We start from the raw sequence: 24,323 nt of genomic DNA, 5'->3' as shown, positions 1-24,323 counted from the left end.
ACCTGAAAGGACTCATTAAATCGACTACAGCTAAAAAAAAAAAAACATCCTACAACAGAGATCTCCAAATGAAAAACAGACAGGTGAGCTTTAATTGGCATACAACAACAATAAAACTATAAATTTGAACTATATCTATCAAAATATCCCATCGTTGTAAGCTAAGGCTAAAGCTAAAGTAAACGGCAGTTTGGCAGTTCTGGCACAGTTGCCAGAGTGATCACCATGACGACTAAAGGCCAATCAGAGTGCAGGGAGGTGATCTACCCTGAGAAGTGTAAAAGTGTGCAGGCAAGGAAAAAGCACAAAGAGAAAACACTGAAAGAAAATCCGGATATTCTTCATGCAGACTACATTCAACTGAATGGGAAAAGAATAAAAAATAATTTAATTTTTTACACTGCACTGATTACTGGATGGAAATCTGCCATCTGTGATCATTTTAAGCATGTTTTTAAAGAAGGAATTGGCAGAGGTGGGAGATTAACTGTATGTGAAGATCAAATGCTGGACACAGATAACCCCATTCTCACCATTACTTACTACATTAAAGGCACTATTCTTCTGCAAGGCAATGAGGCAAGCTTAAACTCATTCGAGGAAATATTTACTATGTTGAAAGTCAGAGTAGATAAGGAGAGAGACAAGACCCCTGCAAACTGCTCCGACTCTGAGGAGGAGAGTGTAGAAAAACCCCCACCATCACCGTCTGAGCATCAGCTGAGAGACAGTCTGGCCCTGCTGGAACTGGACTTTATTGAGTTCAGAGAACACATTCAAAACAGACAGTCAGACACACACAACACAAACATCTGCATCCAACAGCTCAAAGATGAACTCCAGCAGCTGAAGAAAGAGAGCAACACCTCCATCACTAATCTCACAGCAGCTCTTAAAGAACTAAAAGAAGAAAATCACACTCTCCGTGCACAAATTGAAAAATTAACAGAAGACACAGAGAGTAATGAAAATAACTTCACCATAAAGTTGAAAGAGCTAAGAGATCAACAGGAGAATAGCAGAGATAGTACACCTCACTGCAGCACTACAATGCCTGTAACCCCCAAAAACAACACTTACGCAGACACACAGTCTGCATCTAACACACAGACACCAGTGAAAACACAGGCCTCATCACCCCAGCCTCCTCACTGTAACCCATCAGACCCTGGTCCAGATGTTTTCATTCTGATGGACTCTAATGGGAAGTTCCTGGACCCACAGAAGCTCTTCCCACATCACAAAGTTTCAGCGAAACGATGCAGCACAACAGGCCACGCCCACCAGCTCCTTAGAGACTTCTCGGGAAACCCCTCATGTGTGATTATTCATACGGGGACTAATGACCTTCACACACTGCGCAACCATACTGCTGATGCTGTGAAGAAAGTCACAGAAATCACCAGCAAAAAGTTCCCAGAGACCCGTATTGTGATCTCCACACTCCTGCCGAGACGTGACACACCACCTCATGTCATCAACAACATCAATGCTGAAATCACACGAGGATGTTCCACGCTCCCTAATGTGCACCTGGCCCACCACCACCACATCGGCCTCCACCACCTCTATGATGGAATTCACCTACACAAAGACGGAGTGCGTGTTTTTGCAAAAAACCTAAAGGATGCTGCCATGGGCCGAAAACCCACATCACTGAGCCCCTTTCAAACGACACCAGGACACTACCGGCCCATCCACCCCTACATGCCCAGATATGCCCCTTTGACCCCGGTGAGGAGAGACAGCAACTTACGTCGTCCAATACCCCCAACACACCTACCTGAGGCTCCCTACACACCTGTAAACCCACACATACCTGCCCCACATCCACCTGCTGGTCATCAACCCCCTACAAGGAAAAGGAAACAAAAAACTGCCCCAAACCAGGAGAGACCCCCACAGCAGAGAGCACAGAGCTATGCTGAAGCTGTGGCCCGGCCCCCTGCCACACCCACACTCACGACAACCAGCGAGCTGGGGCACATTAAAGAGATGCTACAAACACTGTGCAACCAGCTGTTACAGAGATAAGAACACAATTCAAACACATACACACACACTTACACACTCACACATTCACTCTCACACAGACACACACTCACACATTCACTCTTACACAGACACACACTCACACATTCACTCTCACACAGACACACACACTCACTCACTCACTCACTCACACATTCACTCTCACACAGACACACACTCACACATTCACTCTCACACAGACTCACACTCACACATTCACTCTCACACAGACACACACACAGACACTCACACATTCACTCTCACACAGACTCACACTCACACATTCACTCTCACACACACACACACACAGACACTCACACATTCACTCTCACACAGACACACACACAGACACTCACACATTCACTCTCACACAGACACACACACAGACACTCACACATTCACTCTCACACAGACACACACACATTCACTCTCACACAGACACACACACACACTCACTCACTCACACAGACACACACACACTTACACACTCACACATTCACTCTCACAGACACACACACACTCATTCACTCACACAGACTCTCACTCACACATTCACTCTCACACAGACACACACTCACTCACTCACACATTCACTCTCACACAGCCACACACACATTCACACACACACTCACTCACACATTCACTCTCACACAGACACACACTCACTCACTCACACATTCACTCTCACACAGCCACACACACATTCACACACACACTCACTCACTCACACATTCACTCTCACACAGACACACACTCTCTCATTCACTCACACAGACTCTCACTCACATTCACTCTCACACAGACACACACACACACACACTCATTCACTCACACAGACTCTCACTCACACATTCACTCTCACACAGACACACACTCACTCACTCACACATTCACTCTCACACAGCCACACACACATTCACACACACACTCACTCACACTCACACATTCACTCTCACACAGCCACACACACATTCACACACACACTCACTCACTCACACATTCACTCTCACACAGACACTCACTCACTCACACATTCACTCTCACACAGCCACTCACTCACTCACACATTCACTCTCACACAGCCACACACACATTCACACACACACTCACTCACACATTCACTCTCACACAGACACTCACTCACTCACACATTCACTCTCACACAGCCACACACACATTCACACACACACTCACTCACTCACACATTCACTCTCACACAGACACTCACTCACTCACTCACACATTCACTCTCACACAGCCACACACACACTCACTCACACTCACACATTCACTCTCACACAGCCACACACACATTCACACACACACTCACTCACTCACACATTCACTCTCACACAGCCACACACACATTCACACACACACTCACTCACTCACACATTCACTCTCACACAGACACACACACACACACTCACTCAGCAATATGAAATAAATAAATAATAATAATAACAATAATTCACTAATGTAAATTGTTTGCCATGTATGTGTTTATATATGCAATATATTGTACATGTTTTCTCTCTGTCTTACCAAATAGGTTTATCTTTATTAATGTCAATGCGTTCATTACTAATAAGTTGTTGGAACATTCAGGGTCTTCATTCTTCTACATTTGGCTTTAAAAGCACAGACCCAGAATTTGTAAAAAATATCACAGATGTGGACATTATTGTTCTCACTGAGACCTGGTGTCGACAAGATGTGCTTACCCACTGTCCCTCAGGCTACTATGAAATAATTGTGCCCTCGGTTAAATTAAGTACAGTCCATCGCGGTCGAGACTCGGGAGGGATTTTGGTGTGGTACAGGGAGGATCTGGCCAAACACATCTCTACCATTACACTAGGAAAATTCCACTGTTGGCTAAAATTAAACAATGAAATTGGCATTGGTACCACAGACACATATCTCTGTGCCATCTACAATCCTCCAGCAGAATCCCTTACCATGATGAGGAATATCTGAACAACATCCACACAGAGATCAGCCGTTTCCAGGCCCAGGGAAACGTGCTGCTGTGTGGAGACTTTAACGCAAGAACTGGAACTGAACCGGATAATATTGACCCAAAGGGCAATAAACATGTGTTTGGCCAGAGCCCCTGAGCCTCACGAAAAACCTCCCAGCACGGAACAATCTCGACCATACTGTAAATAAAAATGGTACAGAATTAGTGCACCTCTGCCAAGCCTCAGGCCTGTACATACTTAATGGCAGGATCAGAGGGGACTCATTAGGGAGGTTCACGTGTTATTCAGGTCTTGGAGCTAGTGTAGTTGACTATGCCATCACTGACATGGACCCCTCCTCCTTCAGTGCATTCACTGTCAGACAGCAAACTCCACTCTCAGATTATAACCAAACTAATATATATATTAAAAGACACCACACAGCAAAACATAGAAGAATGGAGAACTGTCAAATGTATCCAGTCCAGCAGAGATACAGATGGACTCCAGACAGCAAGGACAAATATATCCAGGCCCTAAATTCTGAAGAACTGAAAAACCTAATCACTACATTTATGCACAAACTATTTGGAATGAACAAGGATGGTGTCAATTTGGCTACAAATGAAATCATTAATATATTTAAAAAAGCAGCCTGTAAAACTGAGTTGAAAAAGAAAGGCAAAAAACATCCTAAAAAAACAACCAAAACGGAAAAGTGGTTTGACACAGACTGCAAAACATTAAGAAAACAACTCAGAAAATTATCAAATCAGAAACATAATGAACTAAACAATACAGACATAAGAATTGACTACTGTTCCAAATTACAACAATACAAACAAACGATTCGAGTAAAAAAGCATCACCATCTCACCAAAAGCTTACATGAAATTGAACAATCAATAAATCAAAATCAGTTCTGGGATTTGTGGAATAATTTGAGCACAACAAAACAACAAGATTTGCCAATCCAAAATGGAGAAATCTGGAAAAAACATTTTGAAAACTTGTATAAAGAAATACCACCAAAACAACTAAATGAGAATTATAATCAGGTCAAACAAAGACTACAGATATATGAAAACGCAATAAAAAATAACCAGAATCCACTGGACTTTCCAATCACACATGATGAATTAATCCAAAAACTGAAAAACCAAAAATGCAAAAAATCTTGTGGTGCTGACAACATCTTCGGTGAAATGCTTAAACACAGCACACCTGACCTGCAGACGGCCGTGCTCAAATTATTCAACCTTGTACTTAGTTCGGGCTGTTTCCCTGACATCTGGAGCCAAGGACTTATTACCCCAATTCACAAGAGTGGGGACAAACTGGACCGAATAATTTCAGAGGCATTTGTGTGAGCAGTAATCTGGGGAAGTTATTTAGTAGTATTTTAAATAATAGAATTGTAGACTTCCTTAACGAACACAATGTCCTGAGCAAGAGTCAGATTGGATTCCTTCCAAAATATAGAACTACGGACCACATTTACACCCTACACACCCTAATCCATAAACACGTAAAACAGACCAAAAACGGAAAAATATTTGCATGCTTTGTTGATTTCAAAAAAGCATTTGATTCTATTTGGCATGACGGACTATATTACAAATTATTACAAAGTGGTGTAGGGGGTAAAGTTTACGACATCATTAAATCGATGTATTCGGACAACAAATGTGCAATACGAATTGGCAACAAAAAAACAGAGTTCTTCACCCAGAAGAGAGGAGTGCGGCAGGGCTGTAGTCCGAGTCCAACACTCTTCAACATTTACATTAATGAATTAGCGGTGCAGTTGGAGCAGTCTACAGCCCCTGGACTCACTCTGCAAGACAAAGACATCAAGTTTTTGCTCTATGCAGATGACCTGGTGCTGCTGTCACCCACTGCACAGGGATTACAGCAACATCTGGACCTACTGGAGAACTACTGCCAGAACTGGGCCCTGGCAGTAAACCTGAAGAAGACAAACATTATGGTCTTTCAGAAAAAGCCCAGATGTCAGCCCAGTTCTCTCTAGGCAGCACCGCACTAGAGCACACTATGCAGTACACTTACCTTGGGCTGATTATCACTGCATCAGGGAGTTTCAGTAAGGCGGTGAATGCACTTAAAGCTAAAGCTAGAAGAGCTCTATACGCTATTAAGAAAAAGTTCTATAATACTGAATTACCGATTCCAATCTGGTGTAAGATCTTTGATAGTGTCGTACAGCCCATAGCGCTGTATGGAAGTGAGGTATGGGGTCCAATCAGTGATCAGAGCTACACTAGATGGGACAAACATCCAACAGAAGCCCTACACACAGAATTCTGCAAATTAATGTTGAAATTACAAAGGAAAACACCCAATAATGCATGCAGGGCAGAATTAGGACGATTCCCATTGATCATTAACATACAAAAAAGATCTCTAAATTTTTGGATGCATTTAAAATCAAGTCCCACAGAGTCGCTTCATTATAAAGCGCTACAAACCCAAGAACTGAACCCTGAAAACAGTCCCCTCAGTCAGCTGGTTCTGAGACTCACTAACCCGGTTAACAGTACTAACAGTAACCAGCCTCAGACCAGCACTGCTTTACAACCAAACATCAGAATAAATCAGATCATCAAACAATCTCAAATCACCTATCTGGAACATTGGGATCAAGAAACTAAAACACAAAGCAAATTACAATTCTATCGGACTCTAAAATCAAAGTATGAATTGGAAGAGTATCTCCTGACTGTCAGAGATACAAAGCAGAGACAGATCCTGAGCAAGTACAGGCTCAGTGAGCACAGTCTCGCCATTGAGAGAGGCAGACACAGAAAAACATGGTTACCCAGAGAAGAAAGGGTGTGTGCTCACTGTACGACAGGTGAGGTTGAGACAGAGGTGCACTTTCTCCTTCACTGCCCAAAATTTAAAAATACAAGGGACATTTATATGCATAAATTAACACACAGCATAGACAAATTTATAACAATGACAGAACAAGAACAAATGAACATAATACTTGGAGAGGGACACACAGCAACACTGGCTGCAAGATACGTTTTAACGTGTCACAGCCTGAGAGACAGCGGGTGAATCTGTGTTATGTGTTTTACCCCCGTGTGTCACCCCAATGTTCACCACAGTGACCCTCAGTGTGTGTGTGTATATTCATTTATGTGTAAGTATATGTCAGTTATCTTCAGTTATTTAAACACTGTGTCTTCAGCAGTTCTGAATCTGTTTTGTATTTATTTTTATTATTTATTCTTTATATGTGTTAAATTTGTTAAACTAAATGTATAGATTAAGATGTAGTTCTGCTTTGGCAATATTGTATTGTTTACATTCATGCCAATAAAGCCCCTTTGAATTGAATTGAGATAGAAATATATATCTCATATATATATATATATATATATATATATATATATATATATATATATATATATATATGAGAGAGAGAGAGAGAGAGAGAGAGAGATATATCTCTATCTCATTCATATATATATATATATATATATATAGAGAGAGAGAGAGAGAGAGAGAGAGAGAGATATATCTCTATCTCATTCATATATATATATATATATATATATATATATATATATATATATATATATATATATATATATATATATATATATATATATATATATATATATATATATATATATACACACACACACACACACACACACACACACACACACACACACCTCTATCTCATATATATATATATCTCCATCTCTAATATATATATAGAGAGATCTATATCTATATATATCTATCTATATATATATATACGCATTTCTTATCATGAAGAAAAATGGCAAAATGCATCTTTATTAATAAGAGAGCACATTCCACATTAGTTTGGAAATCGATTTTTATTAATTCTATTGTATGCTTGTTTATTTAGGTTTTGTTTTTTAGTACTTGGTAAAACCTTAAATTAAAAGTTGCAAAAGTTGAAGCAAATCTTATATAAGTGTTCAAAAATACTTTAAGCATACATTGTTCAGTTTTGTTATAATTAAAAAATAATATATTTAAATTAAAGTGTTGCTCAATGGCATAGTTTTGTTCTTAGTTCTGCTGCTAATGTTTTGTAGACTGTTATTAATAGTGTTTTGTTCAGTAACCTGTTTTTGTGTTTTGCTTTGGTACCGAAAATGGTATCCAGTACCGTGAAATTTCACTGGTATTGGTACCGACTACTGAAATTTTGGTACCGTGACAACACTACTCTACACTGATGAGATTTCAGGTGAATATGCCTCATGCTCTCCCGGTGAGAACTGACTTGATTGTCGATGATACAGGGAGACCGGCAGAACAACAATGGTTGTGGTCATGTTGTACTTTAACACACTATCATGGTTAATGCAGTAAACATACATTTAATCTATAGAGAAGCACTCCACGATTATACTGACCACCGTTTCATCTTTACAAACAGCGTTTTTATTTTGTGTTGCTGACAGGACATAACATGCAGCACGCGAGTGTCAGTGCACCCTCATGTGGCAGATAAGACAGTCTTTACTCTATCTGCTGTAATGATAACTCTTTGCATTTGTGCTGAAATTTATTTATCGACAACCGATAAGCTTAATCAAATTATTAACAACAAAAATAATCCATCAGCGATTATTCATTAACATCCCTAGTTTTTGGGCATATTTGTTTCTGTGTGGCTCTTGGGCTTTAAACAAAATGGCAAAATTTTAATTCAAGTCTTTAAACATAATAAGTGAAGTTTAGATGCACAATGAAGACTTTAAGACATTACAGCTTAATTTTCTGTTACAGAATTATTTTCTGTAAAGCTGCTCTGAAACTATGTGTGTTGTGAAAAGTGCTAAACAAATAAAAATGACTTGACTTGAAGTCTGAATGAAACCAAATTTCATCATGCAAAACTAAATGTTTAGGTGTGTAACTAGGGGTGTAAATATGCATAGATGCCACAATACATCGATCTGACAAAGAACTGATTATCATTACAATATTTCTACCTAAAGTGATACAGATACAGTCTCAGATTTCACAAGCCTTCTTGCAACAGACATGGAGCATGCAAGATTAAAAAGAGAGGGAAAAAAAAGCACTTTAAATTAAGAGAGATCATGCTGCCGAGTTCACTCCTTACCCTACAAAGGACAAGCGGGTAAATGGACGGATAGGTGAATGCTGCCGAGTTCGGCTTTGTGTCATTATTCATAACTGTTTTGCTTCCATTTGACCATTTTAAGTAAATTGCCATGGCTTTCATCTCCATATATTGTTTATTTTGCTTTATACATATATCCTTAAAATGTGTTATTTCTTCATAAAATAGTTGATCCACAATTAGAATAAAGCCTAAATATACATGACTGAAGGAAATCATACACTTACTCTCTTTAAGGTGAATGACACAGTGCACAATAGGGAGTGATTTCAGATATATCAGATTTATAATACATGCAAAATTAGTATACATTTTCTGCTTATATATGCAGCCACACATAGCCTAAGACCAACTTGCTTGGTCCTAATCAGGGATAGACATTAACGCATGACTTTTGAATGGGCAAGTGAAAGACATTTTTACTTGACTGACAAGCTATACTAATTAAAACTTCAATAACCAAAAAATAACCAGCTATAATTGTGATAGCTTAGGCCTGTGTCAGTAATTAGAAAGTTCATATTCTTATTCTGCTGTTGAAAGTAATCCAGAGGACGTAATTTTATATTTCACTAGTGATCTAGTAACAGCTGTGCCCTATTTGATTGACAGGTGTATATTGTGTGTATGACGAAAAACATGCGCATGTGTTCTGAAAATGCTCACGCTAATGTGTGTCTGAACGGTCAAATTAATTTAAAAATTCTGCCAAAACACCGGTAATGGGAGGTATTCAATAGAGAGTGAGAGCACAGAGAGTGATCAAAAAAACATTACAAGAAAATGCAAAAATCACTGCTCTTGACTGGGTAACTTTAGTAGCTTTAAAGTATTAGATGTATTATAATCATACAGTAAAGACCAGTAGTTCAGCCGTGGCCAAAAGTATTCGCAGTGACATAAATTTTGTGTTTCACAAAATTTTCTGCTTCAGTTGTTGTGGTGTTGATTCACATTGTTTCTAGATTATTGTGCAGAGTGATCAAATGCATTTTAAATAATTGCAAAAAGCGTCATTGTCCTTCACAAATACCCAAATTTCACTCTTTTTTGGCCCTTGCACAAAATGACCAGCTAACATCATTTCACTAATCATATCAGCAGCACCTAGGAAAGTGTGAAGGAGTACTAGTCAGGTGAAATCACTATCATTCTGATTGGATTATAAGAGCAGACTGATTGCTATAAAACGAGGGAAGAAGTGCTTCCAATCAATTGTGTTCTTGTTCACAATGGTTACCTCTAAAGGAAGACGTGCAACCATCATCGCTTTGCATCAAAATGGCCTCACATGAAAGGAAATTGCTGCAAAGAATATTGCACCTAAAAGAACCATTTACCGGATCATCAAGAACTTCAAGGAAAGAGGTTCAACTGCAGTGAAGAAGGCTTCAGGACGTCCCAGTGTGTCCAGCAGGTGCCAGGACTGTCTGCTCCTAAGGAGTCATCTACGGAATCGTGTCACCACCAGTGCAGAGCTTGCTCAATATTGGCAGCAGGTGGGTGTGAGTGCATCTGCCCATACAGTGAGGCAAAGACTATTGGACAATGGCCTGGTGTCAAGAAGGGGAGCAAATAAGCAACTTCTCTAAAAGAAAAACATCAAGGACAGACTGAAATTCTGCAGGAAGTACAAGGAATGGACAGCAGAAGACTGATACAAAGTTATTTTCTCTGATGAAGCCCCCTTCCGACAGTTTGGGACATCTGGAAAATCGATAGTCTGGAGAAGAACAGGTAAACGCCACCATGAGTCCGGTGTCGTGCCAACAGTGAAGCATCCTGAGACCACGAATGTGTGGGGTTGCTTTTCATCCAAGGGAACAGGCTCTCTCACAATTCTGCCAAAAACACTGCCATGAATAAAGAATGGTATCAAAACGTCCTGCTAGAGCAACTTCTCCCAACGACCCAGGAGTAATTTAGTAATGATCCGTGCATTTTCTAGCATGATGGAGCACCATGTCACAAGGCAAGAGTGCTAATAAAGTGGCACGGAGATCATTACATTGAAACTTTGGATCCATGGCCAGGCAACTTCCCGGATCTTAATCCCATAGAGAACCTGTGTTCAATCCTCAAAAGACGAGTGGACAAGCAGAATTCCACAAATTGTGACCAACTCTGAGCACTAATAAGGCAAGAATGGATCGCCATCAGTAAGGATTTGGCCCAGAAGCTGATATCCAGCATGCCTGAGTGAAAAAAGAGGTTATGAAGAACAAGGGCAAACACAAATATTGACTCTTTGCATAAATTGAGTGTTTTTGCCAATAAAAGCCTTTAAAATTTTTGAAACGCTTATCATTGTTTTCCAGTATATCATAGAAACATGTGAAAAAATAATCTACAAATACTGAAACAAAGCTGTCAACAGCAATAGAATGGTTGCAAAACACAAAATGTATGTCACTGCCAATACTTTTGGCCACGGCTGTAGTTTTATAATGCATTTCATTCTGAATGTTTACTTGAATATTTGATACTGCTGTTAAAAACGAAGCACTGAATTTTCTTAATTTGTATGTGTGTTGTTCTAAAATTTTAGATCCATTTCTATTCATTGCGTTTATTTATTGTTATTTTATCACTGACTAGGGCTGCACAATTATAGCAAAAATCATAATTGTCGATTATTGCTCTTGACATTGTAATCACGATTATTAATGTTGATTAAAAAAAATTATTACAGTGACGTCACAAAGTAAGCAACAATGTGGTTTTTCAGAGTAGCAGATTTCAATGGTGGATATGAGCTACGCTCCAGTTTCTTTTAAGCATCTTTTAAGCATTATATTGTAATATACCACAGTTAGTTCCGGTCCTCGACTCTGATTGGACGAGAGACGTTCCATGAGCACTGATGGTGTGACAGCATTAGCACTCCACTTGTGTTCGTGCCATTCTAAACTAAAGTGTAAGCATAGTGCATATGTGTTAGGAGTTACTGTCTTTATTTTTGAAATTACATATATTAGCCAGCAGGTGGTGGCAAAAGATCATCTTTGTGTGTAATATGAGCCAGTTGGTGACGTAAAGTGAATCCGTTAGTCATTGTTTACATAGAACAGCGCTCTGAAAGTTTCCACATTGGATACATACTGTATAGGCGGATCTTTTGTGACGTCATTGTTTATGTTTGTCGCGTTGCATCATGGGAATCGTGTGGCAGGAAACACCGCTAGATACCTGTAATTTGATTGTTTTGCACGTTTGGAGGAGGATTTAGAGAAGAGGATGGTTCACTCTTGCTGTGTGGTCGATTGTACGGCTCGTTGGGGGCCTGATAAAAAGTTTTCGAATTCCCTCCGAAAAGGATCGCGAAAAACGAAAGAAATGGTTAGCGTGCAATTAGGCGATTGAACCTGGGCGCTCGAAGAAAGCCTGGATTCCTGCAGCTTCTGATCGAGTTTGTGAGGCTCATTTTGTTCATGGTAAGTCTTAGTGACTATGTATTTATAGAAGATTAAAAAAAAAAAAAAACTGAGTCAAATCAACCGAATCTACCTAATTCATATTGACAAGAGTGTCCATATCTAGTTAATCTTATCAGAATAACAAAATATTATATTCTGTAGCTGTGCTTTGATACCTGCAAGCCTCACTAGTACATGCAGCATTTGTAAGTCCTATCCTGACAGCTGCTTCTACTTTAAACATTAAAGCTGCTACATGACTGCATGTTTCTCCAAGACTGGATTTGAAAGAAGGAGAAATGTGTAAGCTGTGATATACAATTTTTCACCATAGTACAGACGCCATTGAAAGTCTCACACTGAACACAATTGAATTGGTACAACAGTCACTACATTTTCAATAAATAAATAAATAAGAACACTGATCAATGAAGACTTACCCGGCTTTGCAGTCGCAGTGAGCAGTGATTATTTCGCCGTTCTCTTTGGCGATCTCCCACGGGAGATGCCAGGTCTAACCTCTGCTTTTAGCACGATCACTGCTTTCTGTTTGGCAGAAAAGATCGGCCCAACTTTTCGAGAAACAAAATAATCATAGGCCTCCAGACTTTTGAAAGCCTTTAATCTTTCATGAGTGAAGGGTCCAGGGGTTTCTATTAAATAAGAATAAATGTCTCCCCAGCAGATTGGTGGCCAAGACACGGGCGAGTCGGACCAACGTTTTTTGTCATCCCAGATCTCATATGGGCTTTGAATAACTTCGATTTTGTCACCAATACAAATTTTGAGCTTCTCTCCAAACCTCCTCCGGTCTTCAGATGTTAAAGTGCTTATATATTGTGGATTTCGCCCGCTAACTCTCTTGAAAGTGCTCGTCGCGTCTTTACAGCCCGCCATACTGTTTGTTTTGTTGCCACACAACCACTCGCGCATGCGTACAAAGATGTCAACAAAGATCCTCCTATAAAATGGTGGAGGACATCACTGTTTCTATAGTGAATGACATTTGCACACCAGCTACCCCGAAATAGAGAGGAATACCCCACTTGGACGTCTATATTCCACCTTCAGAAAGCTGTAAGAGTCTCTAATTGGGTGTGGCAACAGGTGATCGCACAAACACACACACGTTTATCCAATGACTTGTTAGAAACAGCGCAAGCCGTGATACTATTTCTGAAGTGAACATTTTTAATTACTAACGGAGGCTTGGATACATCATTTGTTTTGAACCAGCAATGGCAGATTCTGATCGGACGCGTAAGAAAGTAGTTCCATGCACAAATGCGATTTTATGACCATACTCAGTTTTTCCTAATTTTTTTAAATGTACTTGTTCATTGAACTGTTGTATATAAGCAATATTACACTCACAATCATGCTATATGGCCCTACATCAGCACTGCTGTAATTACCTACGGCCGAATCACAGCAGTGCTGATGTAGGGCCATATTGCGCTCTTGCTCGTGTGATATTGCTTAAATATACCACAGTTAGTTCTGGTCCTCGAATCTGATTGGACGAGAGACGTTCCATGAGCACTGATGGTGTGACAGCATCAGCACTCGGATGCTTCACTGTGTGTATCACTCTGCTTGTGTTCGTGCTGTTCTAAACTAAAGTGTAAGAGTAGTGCATGTGTGTTAGAAGTTATTGTCTTTATTTTTTAATTTTAGCCAGCAGGTGGTGGCAAAAGATAATCTTTGTGTGTAATATGAGCCAGTTGGTGATGTAAAGTGAATCCGTTAGTCATTGTTTACATAGGACAGCGCTCCGTGAGTTTCCACATTGGATACATGCTGTTTAAAATGGCAGAGGACATTTCTGTTTCTATAGTGAATGATATTTGCGCACCGTCTACCCCGAAATAGAGAGGAATACCCCTCTTGGATGTCTATATTCCACTGAGAAAGCGGACCTTCAGAAAGCTGTCAGAATCTCTGATTGGGTGTAGCAACAGGTGATCACACACGCTCCATCTCTCTCACACACACATCCATCCGTCTAAAAATCTAAAATCTAAAAAATTAGATTCTGATTGGTCATGTAAGAAAGTAGTTCCATGCACAAATGCGTTTTTATGACTCTTAAGCTGCGTACACACTGCCAGCGACATCGCGTGAGACAGCAGCACCATCCCATTAATTTTCAATCAGAGCTGGCGACTTCCAGCAATACGAGCGGTCGCGACCGTTGGCGACCAGATGTGGGTGAAAGTTTAACTTTATTCAAATGTAGAGCGACTTACGGGAGCACCAGCCAATACGAGAGAAGATGGTAGAGCTCACGTGATCCTTCTCTACCTCTCAGCTCCTGCAGTAATGGAAAGATCAGGAGACCCACCCTCTGCAGCAGCTCATCAAACTGGGTCCTGTCAAGCCTGAAGTACTGCTGGAATCGGACTTCATCCAGCCGCAGCTCCTGCACCAGCCGGTGGTACTCACCGTGCTGACTCCGTGATTGAATGTTTTTGTGGTCCCAGACAGACCGGCGTTTGCGTTTTCGCCGCAGATAAACAGCCGCTATGGCAAAGAGCATGCCTTATTTTTTGTTCATCTTTGATATAAAGCATTTTATGTACTGATTCCATTTATATTTAGTCTTTTCCCTCCAAAATGTTTGTTTTTAGCAGCAAGAAAATTGATTCGCTGTCAACAGCAATGGAATGGCATCTGTGAATGTCATTTATAAAGTCGCTGGCAGTGTGAACGCAGCTTTAATCAGTTTTTCCAAATTTTTTTAAATGTACTTGTTCATTAACTATTAAGCAATATCACACGCAATCATGCTATATGGTCCTACATCAGTACTGCTTTAATTACCTACGGCACTCGGCCTGTGGCCGAATCACAGCAGTGCTGATGTTGTGCCATATCGCACTCTTGCTCGTGTGATATGGCTTAATTGTATTTTATATTGTAATAATTTTTGTTAAGGTAAGGCAAATGAAAATTATTTTAAATTGATATCTATGGTATAGAATAAACTGAATTATTGCTAAATTACTGCTTAAATTATTAGTCCACGTACAGTAAATAATATGATATATTCAAACTTATTTAAAGCTTTACTATTAAAGTTACTGCGTTCAGTAAGACCTTTCACGGAGAGACAGGTGACCATTCATCCCGTTAGATCTTCAATGGTGATCTTGTTCATGTAAGATCATCGTTAGATCATTTTTTGAGTGACAAACTCCCATTTCAATGAATGCTGTCACTCACTGCATGTTCACACTGTTTTAGATCTGCATTTCGTCGCAAACTCAGTGACGCGCCGTGCAATGTTCTGCACTCTCACAAATGCGCTCATTAAAAACAAAGCTGTCTAATCAGCATAACAACTCAATTATTTACACCGCGTCTGTGCCTTGATTAGAACAGGAGCGTTTTTCGATTTGTCGTGTTGCTCATTTGCAGTGTTTTAAACATCTATGTTCAAAGCAAGTGGTGCAATATGCAATGAATCCAAAATAATTACAAAGTGCTTTTTGTTCTTGTTCTACAGCTTCTTTTCAATTGTCAGGTGACGTTTCCTCAGTATTCATTTTCGTGTGCTGCGCGAACAGAGCAAGAAAATTAAGCAAGCATCTGGGCATTCGAATGGTTTAAAACTTGCGCATTAGGATCAGTTGTCATTACAGATAGGACGGAGGACTAATCTAAACGGGTCTGATTGGCCATTGCTGTTTAATTGCTCAACGGACATGTTAGCGATTGGTTAGAATACACAACCACTGCAAAAACATGTTGAAAATAGAAACCTTTGACGCAACAGGAGCAGACTTAAACATAACGCTGTAATTGTCAGTTTTCACTATTAAATAATCGTGGCAGCCTTAATCGTACATCGCGATTAGTTTTTCGATTAACTGTGCAGTCCCATTACTGACTGTTTCCTAGTCTTGAATAATTAATAGCTTGAAGTCATTCTTCCATAATAAACATATTAAGTGTTATTATTTGATGAGGTTTTGAAGCTGGTATTGAGAATAGTCACTATTCACTACCGACTACTGAATTTTTGGTATTGTGATAATGTATAGACTTAAGTGTACATGGTAGATCTCGCTGCATTAACATGATGAAAAAGTAGATCTCATTCCATAGAAGTGTGAGCACCCCTGCTGTTAATGGTTGCGATGGAGACTTTTCTTTAATTGACTACAATACATAAAATAAAATAATTATCATATGACAATAGCCTCCTCTCCAACCCAGTGCAGTTTATATTTCTGTCGCAGAGAATTTAGTTGATTGCACAGGTACACTATTAGGTTGGGCATCGGTCATAATTTTAGAAAAAATACAACAAACTTTGGCACGTTCCTTGAGCATGTAACTTAAATGTCCTTTTTTCTCTTAACACTCTGGGGTCGACGGACGCGCCGGCGCGTCCTGCTGGACATTTTCGTCATTACAGTAGAAACAACTTAAAATACTCCGTCATTTTTGGGTATACAGATAAGTGTAAGACATCATTAGAGACTATAAATGGTCTACTTTTATTTGTGTACACTCACAATAACAACAAAATCTTGTGCTTTTATAAAATAATGAAAATAAAAGGGGTGAGCTTTCAGCAGTCTCTGTGTTCACAAGCATATTTCAGAAACTCTACGAATAATTATCACACAAACATGAAACATATGTCTAAAGAAACTTAAGATTTCTACTTTTAAATAAAACAATTCAAATTTAAAACAAATATTCTCCTGCAATGCAATCTGTTTGAAACGAAGCGATGTACAGTTTTTACTTGGATTTCTAATTATCTGTAATGTGATCCCACCCACCAGCAGAGAGCGCCTTTCATATGCTAATGTCCTGAGATGATCAATGCAAATGTTAACTGTGAGGTTGTAAACATATTTAATTCATTTTTCTGCTTATTTGCAACAATACACAGGCGAGAAAGCTCCAGGATATTAAGGAGGAGTTAACATTTTCCTCAGAAGAAGAGCGGGACTCCGATGAACTTTTGTATTTTGAAGAGAGACTTGATCCAGCCGAGGATTTCGGACGAGTAAGTCATTTAGTTTTCATTAGTTGACATGCTTATTTTATTTAAACATGTACATATTTTAATAGTGGGACTGTTTACAGACTTGCCAGCCAGGATTCAGAGAATTGAAAATTTAAATATGTCCTAATAGGCAAGTTTTTGTTACATTTACATGCTGTTTTGGCTAAAGCAGACATTTAAATTGTATGCTGTATGATATAAATATGATATGTAATATGATATAAAAATAATATTAATGTTTAGATAATATTTTATCTAGTGTTTATGCTTCCTCATTATCATCAACAAAGCTTGTGCTTGCAAATATATGTTCAGGTTAAATGAGTAAAATGCACTTTAAATATGCCCATATTAGAAAATCAGCATATTATAATGATTTCTGAAGGATCTTGAGACACTGAACACTGCAGTAATGATGCTGAAAATTCAGCTTTGATCACAAATTGCATTTTACAATATATTCAAATAGAAAACTGTTATTTTAATTGTAAAAAGAGCTCAGAATATCAATGTTGTATTTTGGATCAAATAAATCCAGTCTTGGTGAGCAGTGTAGGTCTAAAATTAAGTAAAGTCTTTAAGTAAAGAAAATGTATAGTCAGATTACTTCTTTTAACTTAAAACTTGATTTTAATCATTAAGTCTTCTCACATTCATTCTATCTCAGTCACATTCCTCATTGATAGGCCCAGGGGAGGCGTCTTTTGTCTCTCAGGTGTGAATTACAATCCATATTCATGATTATTCACGCCTCCTCGCATATTACCTTTCAACACTAAAATTGTCTCACAAAAGTTAAATTACTATATTGTTTTGTATGAATGAGTGATCAGGATGGTTTTCACATCATTTTGTAGCAAAAACTCTAGGCTACAAGATCCAGTTCTCAAAAGTCTTGTGGACAGATGTTTAGTATGTGTTATATGACCTCAATTACTTAAAATTTTAGTTTTTTCAAAAACCATGCATAAACATTATTTTCTCAAAAATACAAACCTGTACACACATGTTGCTCACATATTACTGTAGCCCAGTTTGTGCTGAATACAGTGTTATCAGACTTTAGGCATTAATATGTTTTTAAGCAACTGAAAAAAGCACAAATGTCAAGGCATTTCAAAACTTCTCCAGTGCCCAAAAAATACCCTCAGACCCCAGAGGGTTAACTTTTTTACTCTGACAAGTGAATGATGTATTTACTTGTCCGGAAGACAAGCACATGACAATGCTTAATGTTGAGCCCTGCCTAAATGCATATGTAACTCTAGTACGCAAGTCTAATGCATATTTTTTTTTATAATTATGAATAGTTCTAAAATAATCACATTACGAACAAATTTCAGATTTCAAGTTGCATCAAATCGTTAGGCAAAGAATTGTAATCTAATAAAATTATTGTCAGTGCAAACATTTACACCCCATGTGTAACCCAATATGCTTTTGAGATTCATTCAATATATATTATTTGAAGGAATCAGATGGAACTTCAGAAAGGTAAGCCAAACCTCAAAGTTCAAAATTAAAGTTAACTTCCACTTTCTCTTGGCAGCTGTTTTTCTACTACCAGTGAATTATCACCAACAATAGCACTGATCTCAGAACATTTCAGGAGGTTAGGGAATACTGTGCTATGGCTGCTCTGACATCAGTACAACTGATCTAGGGACAACAATGTTCAATGCTGGTGACTAATTACTTAAAGTGCTAATCTTTGTTTATGTTATGTGAGTGCGTTAATCAGGCAGTGGTATAAAAGGTTGCTATTGGAGAGCTTGCTTGTCATGAAGGAACAACCTGTTCTAGTGAGGCCGTTATTGCATACTGCAATAATGACTACCCAAAGGTCTCAACATCCCTACAGGATGACAAACTGTGCTTGTTCCCACTGCAATTACAGTGCCAATCTGACAATATACTAAAGAAACTGCTGTTCTGTGATGAAAGACACTGGTTTGATAGCTAAAATATAGCTTTCCTTTTTCTACACACTACATATGCTGAGAACTCTGCACTTACTAGAAAACGTGTGCATGATCAATCTTTAAACCTGCAAATGGTCTACTACACGCATAGTGATCTCTGTAAAAAAAATAAAAAATAAATACCTACACTATTTCACATTCCTGTGTGTGAGACTGCCACAAAAGACAATGATCTGGCTTTAGTGACACCTTAAATTGAAGGAAGACAGGATGATAGCTCACTATTTAATCTATCCATAGCCTGATGAAAAATTAAGTGGCTACAATAACGTGTTATGGACTGTTAAGATTGTGGTTGACACTTACCGCCATGACCAGCTCAAAAGGATGTTTGTACACCCTCACAGGGGACTGATACTTCTGCACCATGATAAGGCCTACAACGGTGCCAACAACCTATATTTTTTTTTAAAAAAGACAAAGTGAGGAAAGCAGTCAAATATTGCATCTTAAATAATAAAACTGCCAGATTTAGACATAATTCTCAAAATTAATATTACACCATACATACAAGCAAATCAGCCCAACGTGTAGACAAACACATCATCATTAAAAACCCGTACAAATAACCATACATTTTGAATATGTAAATGCGTAAGACTTCGACTGTAGTATCTAATATAAAAATTCTGTAGATCATAGACTGTTCGAAGGAAATGAATTTCAGAAATGTCCAGTATAGGCTGTCAGTGTTGGGTCAATCCCACTGCCTGATTACACAAACAGATATAGGAACGAGGGAAAGTTGAGGTTCTTTAGGATTGTGCTTTCCCTATATCTGGAAAGCTTTTTTTATATACATGTTATCCAAAAGCAAATCAAGCTATCCATCAATAACAGATACAACTTGCCATTTATATCTATTTTTTGCATGTATTCGTTTATAAACATTTGATAATTGCGGTCTGTTTCACATTCTATCTCTGTCCCAATGTACCAAGCAATGGCTGAGGCATATTTCTCAATATTACCTCCCCAGTAAAAGCATGTTCAGCCTCTAAATCATGTTACTTCTTTAGCACTTAACTTGTTGATTTCTTTTGGCACGTAGGAAAAGAATACATTTTTAAATTAAGTTACATCGTATGTCTATACAGGTCACAAGGGAGGAGCACAACTGCGAATGTATGAAAACACTCTACATCAACCAATAAAACAGAATGGTCTTTCCAAACATGCATACTATCTAGGGTTGCAGCGGTATACCTGTTTCACGGTATACCACGGTTTGAAAATTGACGGTTATCATACCATGTACATTTGCTTATTTACGGTATTGAGAAAAAAATGCAACCGGACGGAGAATCTCAAATGCGCGTGCGCATCTCCTTTCCTCCTTGTCTGCCTGTCAGACTCATCAACTTGCATCTCTCTCACACACACACACAAATGCAGCGGAGAAAATGTCAGAGAGAAGTGAGGCAAGGGGGTCTGACATGAGTGTGTGTGTGTGTGTGAGTGAGTGAGTTAAAGCAGCGTTTATCAACTGGTCTATTCGGACTGGGTCACGGAAAGCAGGGAAAGAGCAATGCCATGGTTCTCCCATTGAAGATATTTCGGCGGCCGCCCAAGTGATCGACTATTTAGGACTGCCAAGGCAGATTTAATGATAATCTCGCAAACAGCTAAAGCAGACATGGGCAATTTACGGCCCGCGGGCTGAATCAGGCTCTCCACATGGTTTAATGTGGCCAGCGGCTCATTTATCATAAAATAGTTTTTTTCCCGTTTGGATAATTCAGTTAACTTGCATTGGGACGTCACGCGCATCCACAAGCGTTTACATGCTCATGGTTGCCAGATAAGAGACTCAACACCCCAAGTTTGAGATTTATACTTGCGCAAATTGGAAATATTCCGCCTAATGTTATACTTATTTTGTGTAATCTGGCAACCATGCACGCGATTGCACTTTTTCTGTCTCTCGCTTTCTTTCCCCTTTGAACAAATTTAGCGATCTGTAGTGCAATATTCTGCTCAAGGAAGTCTTATACGGCTACTCTGTGTCCATTCTTAACACAGAATGTGTTAAGATGTTTGGTGATGTTTGGTGCTACTAATTTTGCAGGTAAACCTTCTCAGTGATTAAATTAAATATAGAAGTAGATATCGGCATCACTGACACATGGAGGGGTAATCATTGACGTGCGAGCAAAAGCAAGCCAGAGACGAATATGTACATGTATTTTTTATTTGTGCAATTTAGAAATGTTGAAGTCCCTTCGCACCTGTATGTTAATCTAACTCTTGCAGTAATCATTTATCATAGTCATGCAGCCTGTGTTATTCAGTTGTGTGATGAAAGTCAAACCACTGAGGAGACCCGCATCATGACCCTTTTAGCATGTAAACTGGTAATGTTTTAGAACTCGTCTGCTTTGCAAAAAACACTAAAAGTTCTATAAATTAAAAAATATATATATTATTAAAACAGACCCCTAATGTAGAGTGTGTTAAATTGAGTAATAAATGAACAGGGAAGTAGAGATGGTAAAATAATTGTATAAGCTCAGCCTTTATTCAGTTTTTCAATGCCTGATAGAAAAGTGTCTATCTTTGTAGAGCAATACAATAATTTAGGCAATTGCAGAATAGTCTCACTGTTCCACAGAAAATTTAAAAATCTGAAAATGGAGTACACAACTATTTCTGGTTTTAAAAGATACAAAAACCAAATCAATGCAGAACATTGTATCCCTATGCACTACTTAAAGCCCGATGTGACCCCTTTACCAAAATAGTTGCCCACCTAAAGGCTAAAGGAAGCTAAAGGCTTCTCATCTGCACTTTCGCATGTGTGTAACTATTATTTAAGACTAGCACACTGACCTAACCATGGTAATAAGGAGCATTTCCTTCCGTGTAATATGTGTATAAATATGTAATATTAGTTAACAAACAGGATAATAATGTGCTCATACAAGTAAATATGCTCTTCAATTTTTAAATGGGGGAGAGAAAACTTCCTGACGTCAACAACAAAAATAGTCACTTGATGCATATCTTGTACTTGAAAACCATGAACAAAACTATGCAACATAAAAGGAAATGCAACCCAACACTTGAAAACCAGTTGAGAAGCACTGAGTTAAAGGTGCTATATATGTTAATTTTTAATAATCATCAGACATTACTTTAAAAGCTCACACAGCTGATGTTATTTTTCATTTAGTAGTTAATTTAACATGCTGTGCTAACATGTAAACTAACATGCTTTAGTTATATTACATTTTATAGTTACATGCTATTTTTTTATCATGTTTATGATTCGATTTATAATTATAATTATGTTAGCTTTCTTATTTTATTTTCAAAAGTGAGACTTTTTTTATAGACATACTTCAATTAAATAAATGGTTTCAAGTTTCAATTATAATAAGTGTTTGCTCAAAATAAATAAATAAATAAATAAAATAACCCTTCTGTTTTCACTGAACATAGTAATTGTGTAATACCGAATACAGTGATACCATGAAACCGTGATATTTTCTGAGACGGTTATCATACCGTGAAAATCTCACACCGCTGCAACCCTAATACTGTCATAACACCCGTGTCTAAGAGGTATGACTATAATGGTCAAAGAAAAATGCACCATTCCTGTAAGCAACATTGCATTAAGCCAGATTAAACTGCACATACCAGCATTTTATGGTTGTGATCTGAGTAAAAAAGATCACACCGTGTAAAACAGGAAAAAATAACTGATATAATTTCATACGCATTCTAGAACCAAGGGCTCAGAAACATTTCGAATAAACATAATACCAACTCCCGACATATCTGTTATTATAAGATATATCAGAATTGTGTTTCCACTTTACAAATAATCACAATTATTTGTGAATGGCACTTCCTTTTAATGTTTATTATGAATGTCACATTAGCCTGAGCTATGCAGCTAACGCGTATTAGCATACAACCCGCAATCTCTTGACGTTCCTCACATTAAATTCAAAATATTACTCAATTACATTTAAAACATTGTGTATTTTAGTAGATTTGCTATTCGTTATACTATTGCTTAACACGAAGAGTACATATATATAAACTGTTATGATAGACTGCAGACATGCTATCTGTGTTAGCAAACAGTTTTAACGAGTTCAGCGAAGACCCGCCGGTAAATGTCAAAATTACATAAATAATTAAAACATAAATCAACCAGTATTCTTATTTCAGTTGCATTCTTAAGACTTTATCCGTGTGTACTTACCAAATCAAACTGATCGGAACAAAAAAAAATTATTTCTCGTAAATTATTAAGAGATAAAGCAGTCGTCCTTATAAATGTGAATGTTGTTCTTCAAAATCTGGATGATGAAGCTGGGTTCTGTATCTCCATGACTAATCTGAATACGAGTTAAAGCCGAGCGGTGATTCCGACCAGGCCCTTTCGAGACTCACAGCTCCACTGCTGCTGAATCTAATCCATCACACAGTGTATGAAAACAACGCTCCTCCTCCTCTGCTCAGTTTTTTTTTTTTTTTTCTTCAGAACAGTTTGCTGCTGTTGTGATCTCCTTCATGCGACTGATTGTCAACCAAACAGCGCTTGAATGTTCAACAAGTGAGACATAGTGGAACATAGAAAAGTATAACTGCAAGCCGCGATGACGGGCCCAAGCACCATGGGCCTATTTCCACCGGTTGCTTTCGAATAACATAGCAAATTTGTTGACAGTCACATAAATCTGCTTGGAGAAGTATTTAAAAGTTCAGGGCACGTAATTTAAA

At 38.4% G+C, this 24,323-nt stretch overlaps 1 protein-coding gene across 2 annotated transcripts in view; it reads right to left on the bottom strand.

Annotated features, from left to right (window-relative positions):
* The window catches only part of si:dkey-237i9.1 (SEC14-like protein 1), a 116,497-nt gene extending 92,488 nt beyond the window's left edge, over nt 1-24,009 (bottom strand). For both annotated transcript variants that reach the window (XM_052140752.1, XM_052140753.1), the window contains exons 1-2: nt 23,803-24,009; nt 19,893-19,982 (exon numbers count right to left, since the gene is read on the bottom strand). In XM_052140752.1, coding sequence (XP_051996712.1) covers nt 19,893-19,955 — 63 coding nt within the window. In that variant the 5' untranslated portion in view covers nt 19,956-19,982; nt 23,803-24,009. The remainder of the gene's footprint in view (nt 1-19,892; nt 19,983-23,802) is intronic.
* Nucleotides 24,010-24,323: the final 314 nt, after the last annotated feature.

The sequence above is a fragment of the Xyrauchen texanus genome, chromosome 13 (assembly GCF_025860055.1).
Source record: "Xyrauchen texanus isolate HMW12.3.18 chromosome 13, RBS_HiC_50CHRs, whole genome shotgun sequence".
In the NCBI taxonomy this organism is placed as follows: domain Eukaryota; kingdom Metazoa; phylum Chordata; class Actinopteri; order Cypriniformes; family Catostomidae; genus Xyrauchen; species Xyrauchen texanus.
The sequence above is the reverse complement of the archived record's forward strand: the minus strand, read 5'-3'. Positions and strand labels throughout refer to the sequence as shown.